Here is a 15685-nt window from a genome sequence, read left to right as displayed (position 1 = left end):
TCCCATTGATCAAAAACATAAGAAACATTTTTCCCACTGACCATCACACTAATGTACAGTGAGCTTCATAGATATAATAATTATTAGCATGGGTTCCTTGAGTTCCTTTCAATGGTTTCTCTGTGTTCAAAAGAAAGGCTGGTCTACATTGTTTAATAAATGTGACAGACTTGTTACAAGCGACAGGACCATTTAGATATAAACAAGGGCTATTGAAAACTATTTTTTTTTTCGCTTGTTGAACATTTTTGAGCTAAAAGCTACAAAACGTTCAAGTGTGAATGGGGCCTAATGTGACTAAATGAATAAATATAACATCCAAACTTCAAAGTAACTCAAAGTGCACAGTGTACACTACAGAGTAGTGCAAAAGTCCAACCAAAGTCCAAAAACTCTTGTGCAAATTATGTTTAAGAAGTGCTCTCCGTGAGGGATCTTTGCCTCCCCTTTTGAGTGAACTCTCACCTTCAGTATCTGACTCCCCTCACAAAGATCAGATTAGGTGTATCTTTAAATCAATAACAGGTATCAAGGCTCCACATCAAGCACCTCCTGAGAGCCCCTGAGGACATCACTAACGACAAAACATGTTGGGCTGAGTTTTGCGATTTTAGGGCGAGTACTGTGTTTGTGAGCAGGAGGAGTGGGGCAGGCGGCTGTTGACTCATATACGCAAAGAAACATATGAGACCGGTCCCAGTGGCTCAATTTTCTATCTTTGCTCGAGTGCTTTTTTCGATCTAGTGAGAATGTAAGTGCAGATCTTTAATGTTTTAAAAAAACAAATCCACCAGTGAGCACTATAGTCTCTATTTGTCTCCCTTGAGCTTTTGTGGTGGAAGTAACTGAGCCTGGCTTTTCCACAAGCTGATTTAACACTGGATCACATATTGAGAACCCATTCTGGTGTGGAATATATCCCCCAGGTGGTGCTTGATATGGAGCCTTGATTCCAACTGCACTGTGCACTTTGAGTTACTCTCAAGTTGGGATATTATATTTATTCATTTGGTCACATTATTGTTTTTTGCACAAGTTTGTCACATTTATATATTTTCATTACATTATATAACCGCAACACATTTATATTTATGTACTTTTAGAGATTTGGTCACTTTTGTGTTTGCTGCTCTCTTCTAGTTTTAATCTGTGCACAATTTTTTTTACTTTATCTCATTGGCCTAGATTATTTGTGACACAATTGATGTTCAACATATGTTGTTAGTTTTGGTTATTGCTTTTTCCTGCCTATTTCAATTCTTGCTGATTAGTCTCTGAAACAGTGTATAGCACATAGTGGGACCATTAACCAGGTACATTTGGTTTCATCGTATTTTGCCGAGTCTGTTTAGGCTCATGCTGCCTATGCATAAGCCTCTGTCAAGGCTGTTCTGTTTGTACAGTATATATTGGTACACCAAACAAAATATAAAAGATTCAGGTTCTGTCAAAGTGTACTCCCAAATATATACCGATGATCAATTTGTCATCAATACTTGAGATGGTAATTTACAGTGGGGAAAATAAAACAAATAATATTGGTTGTCTGTTTTAGACAATCAGTGCATACTAGCAGTTCTTTCATCTTTCGAAACAATGGTGTTATATTTAGAGGTCTACAGTATAAATCTCTGCCATTAGAAACAATTACTTTGCTTATACTGGAGTTTGATTTTAGGCTTTCCATCAGTAACCAACACTGCTTTTCTTGCACAGCACTGAATATGGGATCTATGAGCCTAACTGTGGCTTGGAGAATGTCCTCATGTCCTGGGGCCATGATGGTAATTTACTTCTACCATTTTTATGTTTTGTTTTTTTAAATATAGGTTTTTATTAATGCCCAACATGGGCTAAGGCAATAGTTACAAAAATAAACATTCACAGGGGAGGGGGTACACGTGATCCACATCAACACATGCAAGGAGAAGTGAGGTAGGGTTCATGCATATCTTCCAATACTTAGTTATATTTCGGTAGCAAGTACCTCTCAGATTGGCACTACGGGGCAGAAGGCCCTCTTAACTCTCTAGTCAGAGGAGATACTGGTAGGAAGATAACAGATTTCTTTCGGACCCCCTCCCAGACGAGGTTCCAATGTTGGAGGTGAGGGGGGGGGGGCATATGGGGAAGAGGGACCCCCAAGGTAGGGAAAATCAAGAAGAGAACCGACTGGGGGGGGATTGGGAGGTCCTGGTTGATTCAGGACGGCCTCTGGGTCCCCTTTTACTCAGAGTCCTTACTCCATCAGGAAGTCCTCAGGGTGATGCCTTCCATTTTTATGTTTAAAAGAAATAGGAATAGGAATTGGTAAAGGCAATGCAAATATTGTGAGCTGAGGCATACAAATCATTGATGTGCCTTTAAAACAAACATTTTTATCAATCCTAAGTAATGCACTAATATCCATGATTTTATTTTCAAACAGTGTTGCTTAACCGCTCGCCGACCAGCCACCGCAATCCCACGGGCAGGCAAATCGACGTTATGTTACGTCGCTTCCTTAGGCGGTCACTAGGGTCGTGTGCGTGTGTGCCCGCTACTTGCCCCCGGAGTCGATGCGAGACCACCGGGCTCCCGCGATCGATTGAGACACGGCGAGAACCGGGATCTCTGTGTGTAAACAAAGTATGAACAGCGATCTGTCCTCTCCCCTAGTCAGTCTCATCCCACCTTCGGTTAGAACACACTTAACCCCTTGTTCGCCCCCAGTGTTAACCCCTTTACTGCCAGTGACATTTTTACAGTGATCAATGCATTTTATAGCACTGATCACTATATTAATGCCAATGTTCCCAAAAATGTGTCAGAATTGTCTGATGTGTCCGCCATAATGTTACAGTCATTATAAAAATCGCAGATCGCCGCCATTATGAGTTAAACAAATAAAAATAAAAATAAATGCTATAAATCTATCCCCTATTTTGTAGACGCTATAAATTTTGCGCAAACCAATCAATATACGCTTATTGTGATTTTTATTATCAAAAATATGTAGAAAAATACATATCGGCCTAGACTAAAAAAAATTTACTTTTTGAAAAAAAAATGGGGATATTTATTATAGCAAAAAGTACAAAATATTGTTATTTTTTCAAAATTGTCGCTCTTTTTTTGTTTATAGCGCAAAAAATAAGAACCACAGAGGCGATCAAATACCACAAAAAGAAAGTTCTACTTGTGGGAAAAAAGGACGTCAATTTTATTTGGGTACAACGTTGTACGACTGTGCAATTGTCAGTTAAATTGACGCAGTGCTTAATCGCAAAAAGTGCTCTGGTCAGGAAGTAGTTAAGAGATGGGAGCAAACCTTACAATCCACATTGAACTTAATGGGCTTTTGAATAAAAAGTGATGCAGCACAATGCAGTGCAAAGAGATGCAAGGAGCATGAACCACACATCAAGTTTTCAAGTGGAAGTATAAGGTATTCTCGCGCCAAACTACGTGCCCTAAAGTGAAATAAAATAAATAAAAGCTATGGTTGCAGCAAAACACCGGTAGGGGTGATAACCCTCCCCAAAATCAGTGATAATAAGTAGTAATTGGTGTTGCGCTCCAAATAAACAGAGAAAATAACGATGTAGCTATATAAACTAATTATAGTGCCTAGATACCAATAATAAACTACGTGTCTTCATAGACTCAAATAGTGTATATATCAACTCAGGTGCAATACATCAGACTGTGCACCTAACCCAGTGCTAGCAGTATCCAATCAAGTGCTATGTGCAAAGTCAATAATTAAAAAAGGGGGTTCAAATAAAGACTAAAATAAAATAATAAAAAGAATAATAAAAAAAATATATATAAAAAAATAAAAAAATAAAAATAAAAAAATAAAAAAAAATAAAAAAATATAATAAAAATAAAAAAATAAAAATAAAAATAAAAGAATAAAAATAAAAATGAAAATAAAAATAAAAAACTTTTTCCAAAATATACAAAGGGATAAAACTTGTAAAACACTTAATAGTGCAACTTAGTGCAGGGCAATGACATCCAGTGTATCTTGATCAAAGTGCATCTAGTGCTAAAAATAATAATCAAAATCCAAACGCACATCCAAAATGTGCTCTAAAATATAAATGTCCAAAATGTGCTCTCAAATATCACATTTATCTATAATCATGCAAAAAAGTGAGTCCATCCAGTGATAAATAAATCAATATGCTGCGTGACCAAAAAAAGGGGGCAGATTCCACCGGTGCTCCTGTGAATCTTGTGTTCACACACTGGGTGCAATAACTACCTTACCTTACTGCTGTAAGGTAAACAGCATTCCAATAAACACTTGCTATCCGTTGGTGTGGGTTCAGGAAATGGTTTACTCTGGACACTCAGTCACCATGCATATGTGATTAGCATAAAGGGAAAAAAAAAGGGGAACACTCCAATGGTGAAGTAAGTATAGAAAAGTTTCTATTTGTTCAATAGGCAAAAGTCTTGGGTACTCACATTTAAAAAACATAGAATGCACAGTTTAAAATACGAACGAGCGCCGCGCTCGTACTCCGGACGTCACTTCCGGTGTCCTCACTCTCCAATAGCGTTCCTTGCTTCAATAGTGGGCGGAGCCTGTCTACACCTGAGCACATTGTTGGGTGGCTATTCCAGTATAGCAGCAATCTGTTATTCCCTGATGGAGTCTCATGACTGGTGACGATACGCGTAGGAACGCTATTGGAGAGTGAGGACACCGGAAGTGACGTCCGGAGTACGAGCGCGGCGCTCGTTCGTATTTTAAACTGTGCATTCTATGTTTTTTAAATGTGAGTACCCAAGACTTTTGCCTATTGAATAAATAGAAACTTTTCTATACTTACTTCACCATTGGAGTGTTCCCCTTTTTTTTCCCCTTTATGCTAATCACATATGCATGGTGACTGAGTGTCCAGAGTAAACCATTTCCTGAACCCACACCAACGGATAGCAAGTGTTTATTGGAATGCTGTTTACCTTACAGCAGTAAGGTAAGGTAGTTATTGCACCCAGTGTGTGAACACAAGATTCACAGGAGCACCCGGTGGAATCTGCCCCCTTTTTTTGGTCACGCAGCATATTGATTTATTTATCACTGGATGGACTCACTTTTTTGCATGATTATAGATAAATGTGATATTTGAGAGCACATTTTGGACATTTATATTTTAGAGCACATTTTGGATGTGCGTTTGGATTTTGATTATTATTTTTAGCACTAGATGCACTTTGATCAAGATACACTGGATGTCATTGCACTGCACTAAGTTGCACTATTAAGTGTTTTACAAGTTTTATCCCTTTGTATATTTTGGAAAAAGTTTTTTATTTTTATTTTCATTTTTATTTTTATTCTTTTATTTTTATTATATTTTTTTAATTTTTTTTTTAATTTTTTTATTTTTATTTTTTTATTTTTTTATATATATTTTTTTTATTATTCTTTTTATTATTTTATTTTAGTCTTTATTTGAACCCCCTTTTTTAATTATTGACTTTGCACATAGCACTTGATTGGATACTGCTAGCACTGGGTTAGGTGCACAGTCTGATGTATTGCACCTGAGTTGATATATACACTATTTGAGTCTATGAACACACGTAGTTTATTATTGGTATCTAGGCACTATAATTAGTTTATATAGCTACATCGTTATTTTCTCTGTTTATTTGGAGCGCAACACCAATTACTACTTATTAAGTTTTCAAGTGCTTTGAGATTTGTTTGAATAGCTTCAGAAGCTAAATAATTTCAAATGTGACTCCATAATTGTGGCTGCTGAGCAAGTAAAACAAGGGGGATTGTAGAAGCTGGGATACCATGTTTTAATATAGGGGATGTGACTTGTCCACATTCATTGGGTGGTGGGAAACGACCTTAATGTAAATATACAATCTTGTTCCTAGTATTATGATTTCTGCAAAATACTGTTTTAAGTGCACTTACTCATAATTTATCATTTGCTTTTTTTTTAGAATACCTGTATAGAGTTCTGAAGTTTAACCAATGTACCATTCCAGAAGAGGTAAGGGTATGTCCAAATCTTGGTGGAGTGTCTGATAAAGGCACGAATCCCTAAAGTTTAAGGCAGGCCATCGATGATATGATTTTCTTTCCTGCAACCATGGGTAGCAAGAAAGAAAATCACTCAATTCCCCCATCAACACAGTCAGCTATTGTATTCACAGCGATTATTGCTAGCGGCTATAGTCACTGGAAATAATCATATCATAAAAATCTGATATGCTGTTTGTACTCAAGTCGATCAATGGATTCACTTGGGTGCAATCAACCTGCCCTACATGGTTCGAATCTCAGCTGGTCCCTGCTGAACCGGCTGAGCTTCAAACAGTCTATGGCTGGCTTAACGTGGTTTTAAACGCTCAAGTTTCTTTTAACCTTTATGCATTCTTTGCGTAAAAAAACTTCTGTGTGCACACCAGTGGCAGAACTACCAGGTTGCACTTGCGACTGGTCTCTGGTGCTCAGCCAACGTGGGGGGACCCCAAGTCAGCAGGAGCGTGGCCTACTGCTGGACCATAATAAAGGGTCCTACAACTGGAATAAAGGATCATTGGGAAGGGCTGCAGTCTGGGGCCAGGGGAGCCCTACATGGTTTCTTGCACTGCGGCCCTGAACGTTCTAGTTAAGCCTCTGCCAGCTGCTAGAAATAACCACTGTGTTCTCCCGGCAGGGACAGCAGCTTTGACTAAAATTGAATAAGTCCCCTGCTATAGCTGTAAGCCATTTATATATCTCATAAAGGCTGACCTGAAAAATCTCAGAACATTGCTAAGCTAGGCCTAGCTATTACTGTGCATCTTCAGCATCAGAGTAGTGAGCTGTCAGACTCTGAGCTCAGAGATACTGCATCAGGGTAGGGAAAAGACATGCGAGGAGGGTTGAATCAGAAAAAGAGCTCACTCCTGTGATGGTAAAGAGTAATAGCTAGGCCTCACTTAGCAACCTCCTAGAACAGCCTTTCTCAACCTTTTCAACACAGAGGAACCCTTGAAATGGTTCTCGGGTCTCAGGGAACCCCTGCTAAAAATTAGAACTCTACAACTCATGATACAATAGTGCGATGGTCAGTGGGAAGAATGGTCCTTACATTTGTGGTCATTGGGAAGAATTACCTCCTTACAGATAACTAAAAAGATCAACGGTGTCAGTGGGAACTTATCTGAGAGGCAGAAATTGTCCAATGCTGAAGGAACCCCTAGCAACCTTTGGAGGAACCCTGGTTGAGAATCACTTTCCTAGAAGTTTTCAGACCAGGCTTCATAAGGTACGTAAATATCCTACAACTATAGCAAGGATATTGTTCAATTTTGGTCAAGGCTGTTGTGTTTATTTTCATCTACAGATGTCCCTCATCTGCATAGGCAGTTTTTTTGGTGAACTAAAACTTTAAACAGAAAATTGTGCTAAAGCACCAAAAGTCAACCTGTATATTGCCATCTTTACACAAACTGAAAATATTCTCTGACCAATTGTCTGACTTTACAGGGAATGTACATGATCAGGTTCCATTCCTTTTACCCCTGGCACACCGGAGGGGATTACCAGCACCTCTGCAATGAGAAGGACCAAAAGATGCTGCCTTGGGTTAGAGAGTTCAAGTGAGTCTTTTGCATGCTGTGTAGGATAGAAAAACGAATGAATGTATTAGACAAGCTCAGATGTTCAAAATATTCTACGTAATTAGTAAAGACTTAAAGCGGAGTGGAAAAGTGGAACTTCCGCTCATTTGATTCCTCCCTTCCTCAGGTGCCACAATTAGCACCTTTCAGGGGGGAGGGGGGTGCAGATATAGTCACGCCCCTTCCCTCACCGCCCCCCCCAGCTGTCTCCTGGGAAACACACAGGTCCCAGGAGATAGCGGCGACCACTTACGTTGCGCAGCGCGACTTGCGCATGCGCACTAGGGAACCTGGAAGTGAAGCCACAACGCTTCACTTCCTGATTCCCTCAATGAGAATGGTGGCGGCAGCAGCCAAGAGCCGAGCAATAGCTCGGCTTTGGCTGCCGACATCGCTGGACCCTGGGACAGGTAAGTGTCCATTTATTAAAAGTCAGCAGCTGCAGTATCTGTAGCTGCTGGCTTTTAATAAATTTTTTTAGGTGGACTCCCTCTTTAAGAATGTGAAGAAAAAAACATGGCCCAGTGGACCTATAGTACACATGTCTACGTGTAATACTCTGCTATAGGTAATGAAGAAAAACTTCCAAGGTGGTATAGCAATTGTACATATCTGAATGCCCAAGTTTATGTGCTTTCCTGTAACTCTGGGGCACCACCGTTCTCATGATTTTTAGATGGGCAACAGTCAGTTGTTTTTGTTGCTTTATTCCCAACTTTAGTTCTTTTTGTAGTGTTATTGCTAACTCAGGTGAGAGAGTATTAGGCTGGGTTCACACATGAGTGGTGCGAATTGAAAATCAATTTTCACAGCTAATTGATAAATTCGTTGTTTGACATTTCAGGTCAGTTTTTGATCCGTAATCAGGTCATGTTTACATTAGAATCAGGTCAGGATTTTATCCTGTACACAACTGAATGACGTGAGATTCAGAAGCGTTCCCATAGAAGCAGGGTAAGGACTTAGGGTGGTGGGGGCCCCTGGGCTTGAGTCACTTTCGGGCCCTACCTTCTATACATTACCGTATTCATCGGCGTATAACATAAGCACCCCAAGGAGGGAATTTTAAGGAAAAAAACTTTTAGGAATGAAGTTTAAGGAAAAAAACTTACATTTAAATGCCCATCAATGCAGGCTTATCAGTGTCCATCTGCAGCCTTGTCCAGTGTCATTGCAGCCTTGTCAGTGTAGCCTTGTCATTTGCAGCCTTGCCCCAGTGTCATTTGCAGCCTTGTAGTTTAAAAATGGCGCCGCCGAGATACAGAGTCCGGTGTATCTCGGCGGCTCTCGGGTCCTCTCGGTGGCTCTCGGCACCTCTTGGGTCCTCTCAGCGGCTCTCGGGTCCTCTGGCAATTCAGAGCGGAGCCAAGAGTAGCCGAGTGTACTCGGCTCGGCTCACAGTCATGCCCAGTCTTTGTGTTATGTCCATCATAGGGCGGGACTGGGCATGACTGTGAGCCGAGCCGAGTACACTCGGCTATGTATCTCCGCGGGGCCCCCTGTTGGGCGGGGCCCATGGGCTTGAGCCCAGTCAAGCCCAATGATAAGTCCAGCCCTGCATAGAAGTCAATGGACCTGAATTCGCACCTGAGCTGGACCGCACTGCTCAGAAAACTGACAGGACTCTTTTTCAATTAAAACTGAATTTGCACTCCGGCTGCACCGGACACATGTGAACAGGCAGAAAAGAAAGCAATGGTGGTCGCTCCATCTGTTTTTTTCTCAAAAGTCCATATTAAATTACAATCATTCGTTCTGTTCACGTATGACAAAAATTTTGGAGTTTGTCCAATCAGAAATTTTCATTGGAAAGCCTGAATTGGATGTTGAGAGTTGTGTACACACTATATGAAAATCGAACGATCATGCCTCGTATGTGCCATTCTTCCAATTTTCTCATAGTGTGTACCCAGCTTATAAGCAGCCACAGTCTTGTTCTGTATGCAGTGAATTCTTTTTAGCCTACCCATTTGAAGCATCCACACAGCTCTCCCTGGAGATGGTTCAGCAAAGAAGCTTCCCAGCTCAGGATGTTCTCTGGGCATGGTCCAGGGGAGACAGAAATAGTCTCCTTAGTACAGCTTCATCTTGGTCAGGGCCCAGAGGAGAAAAAACACCCTGGATTGTTCTTCTAAATATTTAGCACCTTTCCCCAGCTTGCACCACTGGGCTAACTCCTTAGGGATTGGCTAGGGATGATAAAGATTCATAATTAATTATTATTATTATTAACTATTAACTCTTCTTACTTAGGCTGCTTGATTGTTCTCAATAGTATCTGGCAGAAGCAATTAACCTGAGCTAAGGAACTCTTATGCCGCGTACACACGACCGGTTTTCCCGTCGGAATAAACTCTAAAGGTTTTTCTGATGGAATTCCGATGGAATTCCGCTGAAACTGTCTTGTGTACACATGATCACACCAAAGTCCGATCCTCAAGAATGCGGTGGCGTACAGCACATACAGCGGGACTAGAAAAAGGAAGTTCAATAGCCAGTATCAATAGCTTCTGTATCTTGCTTGCTTAAGAGCATGCGTCGTTTTCGGAACAGCATACAGACGAGCGGGTTTCCCAATAGGGATTGGTTCCGATGGAAATATTTACAACATGTTCTATTTCTCGGTCCGCCAGAATTTTTGTTAAAAAAAAGTCAGATGAGGCATACACATGAACGGAATATACGATGAAAAGATTCCGTCTGATTTTTTCTGATGGACATTCCGATCGTGTGTACATGGCATCACAAATCAAAGTAAAATAAACAAAGCTCGTGCTGGCTACAACTTGGCTATATAAAGCAGATGTATTTAAATTAGGGACATCACTTCTTAGAAGTTCCCTAAGAAAGTTGGGCATGCTTTCCCAATGTAGTCACACTGCAAGATAGGACAAAATGTCTAATTTCTTATGAGGGCAGTTCTCACCACACCACAGCAGTGAAGTGAACTGTATTGAAGTGTCACTCAGGGCATTTCAATTAAGTTCTGTGAAAAAAAAACAGCACTACATCCTGTACTACAGACACCTACTATGGCCGCATTGCATGTTTCTTTTTGTTTTTATCACACAGTTGAGTTTTAAGACTGGGTCCCTACATATATCCAGTGAGTGTACATCCAAGATCCAAACAAACTTTAGTGCAGACTTTTAGACTACTTTTTTTTTTCAGGGTGGCGAGGCAGGGAGAGTGTATGTCAAATTCATTATAGATTTGACACTGCACTTATGAAGACTTGTCCCTCCTATTTTCATCCCTTAGGCCCCGTTCACACCTAAGCAATTTTCTTTCAGCTCTAATATGCTCAACAAACCAAATCCTATTCATTTCAATGGCCCCTGAGCATTTTGTCACCTGTAGCAAAACGCTTGTCACTCAAAAATGTACATGAGTTTCTTTTAGTCAGCTTGGCCCCATAGACTTCAATTGGAAAGCCTGAAAAACGCTCAATATGATCTCACGTTTTCCGAATGCTTTGTCGCATGTTTTCTGGCAAAACAGCAGCTCTCTACCCCTAATCTCCTCCCCCTAATGCTTTTTATCGGCCAAAATAAAAACACCTAAAGCTTAAATACACATGTAAAATGCTTGTATTACACTTCTAAAACGCTCATAACACCCTTGCAAAACTCTCAAATAAAAATGCCTGAAAATCGCTCTGGTGTGAATGGGGCCTTAGACTAATTATCATTTGAGCTCAATGTCACTTTTTTGTTTTGCTCCTGTATGTGTAACATATGTTTTGCTTGTATGTTTCCTGTAGTAAGTTTGACCTCTACACAAAGACTGAGGAAATGCCGGATGTCGAGATTCTTCGACCATATTACAAAAACATAATAGACAAGTACTGCCCTCGGGTGTTGTGCTGGTGAAATATAATTGAGTACCATCATAATTACCTTGTGTCCTTAATTTATGAAATAATACCCATTTTTAATTGCTCAGAGTACATTGTAGAGACGACTTTGTCATGTACAAATGCTTATTATAAATAAAACTATGCATATTTTAATAAATAAAAAATAATAAAACCTTAAACCTGGACTACAACATCAGTGCTTATCAGTCCAAATCTAAAAGTTCAGATATCCCAACAGTTTTGTGATGCAAAATAACACATTTGTTACCCTATAAAATAAATAAATCTTGTATTAGAATAGTCTCCCATAGAGTTGATTATTGTAGTCATTTTCATAGTACAAAACACAGTGGGGAAATCAATGCTGCTCTCTAGTGGATGTGAACATTCAGTTTGAAAACATATTGGCAATTATTAAAAAGGAGAAATTCAACTTAAATGATACACTTTAATTTCGGTGGAGACGGATGAGCTCGGACATTTTTTTTTTTTTCATGTATTGTGCCGAGAACCCGGATTATATGATCCAGTTATAGGAAGGTCCTCTGGTTATCTTGTTCCCTTGCTGTTGTCTGTGTGGCTATGTTTGGAGGTCGCTTGGAAGTAGGAGACCACAATAACATTTTTGCTGCAACAATACGTTGCAAATAGACAACATAGAGAAAATAAAAAAAAATATATATTTGATAAATAATCAGTTTTAGGGAAATGATGGGACTCATTTGCAATAAGAACCATTGGAGATATCTGTCTCAGCTTCACGAGAAAAATAAGGGAACAAAAGCTTTACAAAACAAATTGCCTGACATGTTGTTATTATTATTATACAGGATTTATATAGCGCTGACAGTTTACACAGCACTTTACAACATTAGACTAGACATTACAATACAATACAATTCAAGACAGGGGGAATCAGAGAGCCCTGCTCATTAGAGCTTACAATCTAGGAGGGAGGGTCAAGTTATACAAAAGGGTAATAGCTGTGGGGGATGAGCTAATGGAGAAAATAGTGCAGTTATTGGAGGCAGGATAGGCTTCTCTGAAGAGGAAAGTTTTCAGATATCGCCTAAAAGTGGATAAATTTGGAGACATTCTGACAGATTGGGGTAGCGAATTTCAGAGGATGGGCGAGGCTCGGGAGAAGTCCTGGAGGAGGGAGCTAGAGAGCAGGAGGTCTTGGGAGGAACGAAGTGGGCGATTAGGTTGGTATTTTGAGACCAGGCTAGTGATGTTAAAGGGAACCTGTCACAACTAATCCTGTCACCCAGTCCAGGAGATTTTAACTAGCACCTTTTTTTTTTAATTGGGCACTACAGCCTCAGATGAAAGAAGCGTCGGCTAGTTTAACATGTTCCCTTGAAGCAGGCCATGGATCCGCCACACCTGCTCCTAAAGATACATTAGTGGAGCTAACCCAGGTTTTTTTTAGCTATTTTAAATGCTTCTAATACAGGTTACATGAAATTGCACCAAGTAAATTAAAATAGAAAGCATTCATATTTATTTGCACTCAGCCACAGTTTACACTCAAGACCAACGTCATGTTAAAAATAATCAGCTGTGTCTGTGTACCTAACATTTAGAGTGGTGTTTACATTTCCACGGTCTACACATAGCTACTCAAGGATTTTTTTTTAAGGACTTTCCATCTACCATGCAATAAATGTCATATCTTACACAGTTTAGATCCTAGCCATTGCCTTCTCAACATTTCCTTCCAGTCATAGTTGCCTGCTTCTTAGTAAGGTAGCTAGGTTCCTGTGTGAGTGCAAGAGGTGCTCTGTATGAAATCTGATCAAATCGGGGGAACATTCAATGAAAGCCAGCCAACATTCACCTTCCTGTAGCTCAAAGCTAAACCAGCTTTCAGCTTCCTATCCACTGCTGATCTAACACTGATGAAAATAAAATGAAAGCTAAATTATATTTACAAAATTACTTGTTTCTGGAGACCACCTTTAAATTACAACTAAACCCTCATAAAATAATACTTAGTTTTCTAGAGGATTGTGTACTAAAAGAAATGTTTTATATATATATATACTATATATATATATATATATATATATATATATATATATATATAAACAATACAATTTCTCTTACTTTGTTCACATTTTATTTCTCAGCTCTGTACGTATCATATTGACCAACCTGTGAAAATTTGAGTAAGCTGCGCTAAATCATAAACCCACATAAAATTCAATGAAGTAAAAAACAGACAAAATTTCAATAATAATGTGCAAAATTAGGCCTATTACCCCCAGTCCTAAAGAATAAGGGTTATAGGATAATTGATCACAGTGAACAACGGAAAAAGAAAAAATATAAAACAAAATAGTGAACACCCAATGTGTAATTATATAGACATTTAAATTCCAACAGAGTCCAATAAGATGAAATCGTCAAATCCTCTACTGTGTAGCAAGTGCTTGATCTACCACCATACAGCCAAAATTACTCCTTACCAGAATTTCATGACCCCCCACTACAGAGGGTCACCAACAGCATGTAACAATAGATATCTCCCACTTCAGAAGGGTCTCAGCTGTTCTCCTCCCTCCACCGATATCCTGACCAGGTTGTCAAACAAGTATCTTTAGTTATCTCCCATATATTAGGTCATATGTGCCAACTCCATGCAAAAGAAATGAAGCTCCAATAGTGTAAAACCTTTTAATATAACTCAAATATAAAAACAAAAATGCACTTACAAAGCACAAAGGAAAGATCAGCCTTAAGTCCGATGTGTCTGCCGGACGCAAACGGACAAACTCGTCATTCCTGGGTACAATTCCTTCGTAAGGGGTGACATCAGCGCATCGCTCAGCCCTACGCGTTTTGCAAAAAATTGCGTCATCCAGGGGCACGAGCGGCACGCTGTGTCACCTCTATTTGTACTGCCACATCCTCACCAAGCCTCGCTCTGGGCCCTCGACATTTCCCGCTCAAACCAAGCCTCATTTTCGATAGCCAATCGGTTGATCAGATTCCCAAAGAGGCCACCCCTCCCATAGTACTCAATTTGGCCAATCACTATATTAGATCACCCATAGCTTCTCCTTTTTTTTTAAGCAATCTTTATTTATAGGAGATAGGGTATTACAGCTTGATATACAGTAAAAGAATGAAAAAAAAATGAAAATGAACAGAGAGGATAAACATTTGCTGTAGGTAATGCTGATACATAATACTCCAGTCGTTCCTTTTTCGTTTTTCACTTGTAGTGGGAACAAGAACATGAATAGTCAACAGTCATAAATTAACTTCGTACTGATTAGGTTACTAAGAGAGTATTTACAAGGTGACGGGTCAGCACGGTAGGTCAACTGATTGTTGGGCTGAGTAATCCCAGTCCGCAGTCTAGGTCGTGCAGTATAGGACTGGTCTGTCCTCTTGTAAGAGGTTCTCACGCGTGATATGCTTGGTCAGCTTTAACGTTCAAGGTAACTCACGTGGGGCCGGCGGCTTCCTAGATGACCGCGTGCTGGGGGAAGGGGGGCAGTCCTGTATAATAGCGGCACCAAAGTGCCATTTCCCTGTTCAAGTCAGGTTGTCCCATGGCGTCAGGTCGCCAAATTTTTGTTGGGCCACCCAAGTCCTCCATTCCTCACCCGTCACCTGGCACTCAACATATCAACCATCTGCCCGTAGGCAGCCATAACTATTCAAGTCATAAAGTATTAGAAAGTAGTTAAGTGAGAAAAAGAAGGGAAAAGAAAAGTGGTTTAGAGCATACCTGAAGCCTCTCTTCCGACTCCGCCTCCTCCCCGAGCCACGTCCATAACTTCTCCTTTAACCAAGCCTCATTCGTGTCAATAAGTGGGATACCCAATCCCACGGCTTGATGGCCATTCTAGGGGTTTCACCTTCCCATATACGACATCCAATCAGAAGCTAGATTTTTCCCCCACCCCTTACCAGTGTGATGATGACTTCTGCTTAACCAAGCCTCATTTTGACCTGTAAACAAAGCTAACATCCATTCAAATAATCCTGATATATGCCCATCTTACCGGTTCAAATCCCAACCACGACACCACCACTGGTCTCGATGTCTCTATCCTAAACTGTCATCAAAAAAAGAGATTAAGGGGGGATCTCAACCATTGGCTCCCAAAGATTAATATCATTAATAGAAATTGCTAAAAATTAAACTAATAAAAATAAATTAAAATGTATAAAAATAACAACGCA

General features: G+C 39.9%; 1 protein-coding gene across 1 annotated transcript in view; it reads left to right on the top strand.

Annotated features, from left to right (window-relative positions):
* MIOX (myo-inositol oxygenase) overlaps nt 1-11788 on the top strand; it is a 53715-nt gene extending 41927 nt beyond the window's left edge. Inside the window, exons 7-10 of the mRNA XM_077473407.1 lie at nt 1717-1784; nt 5959-6008; nt 7493-7605; nt 11390-11788. Of these exons, the coding sequence (XP_077329533.1) occupies nt 1717-1784; nt 5959-6008; nt 7493-7605; nt 11390-11498 (340 nt within the window). The 3' untranslated portion in view covers nt 11499-11788. The remainder of the gene's footprint in view (nt 1-1716; nt 1785-5958; nt 6009-7492; nt 7606-11389) is intronic.
* The last annotated feature ends 3897 nt before the right edge of the window (nt 11789-15685 follow it).

The sequence above is a fragment of the Lithobates pipiens genome, unplaced genomic scaffold, assembly GCF_037356315.1.
Source record: "Lithobates pipiens isolate NorthernLeopardFrog02 unplaced genomic scaffold, aLitPip1_a1.2 Scaffold_8, whole genome shotgun sequence".
Taxonomy (NCBI): domain Eukaryota; kingdom Metazoa; phylum Chordata; class Amphibia; order Anura; family Ranidae; genus Lithobates; species Lithobates pipiens.
The sequence above is the reverse complement of the archived record's forward strand: the minus strand, read 5'-3'. Positions and strand labels throughout refer to the sequence as shown.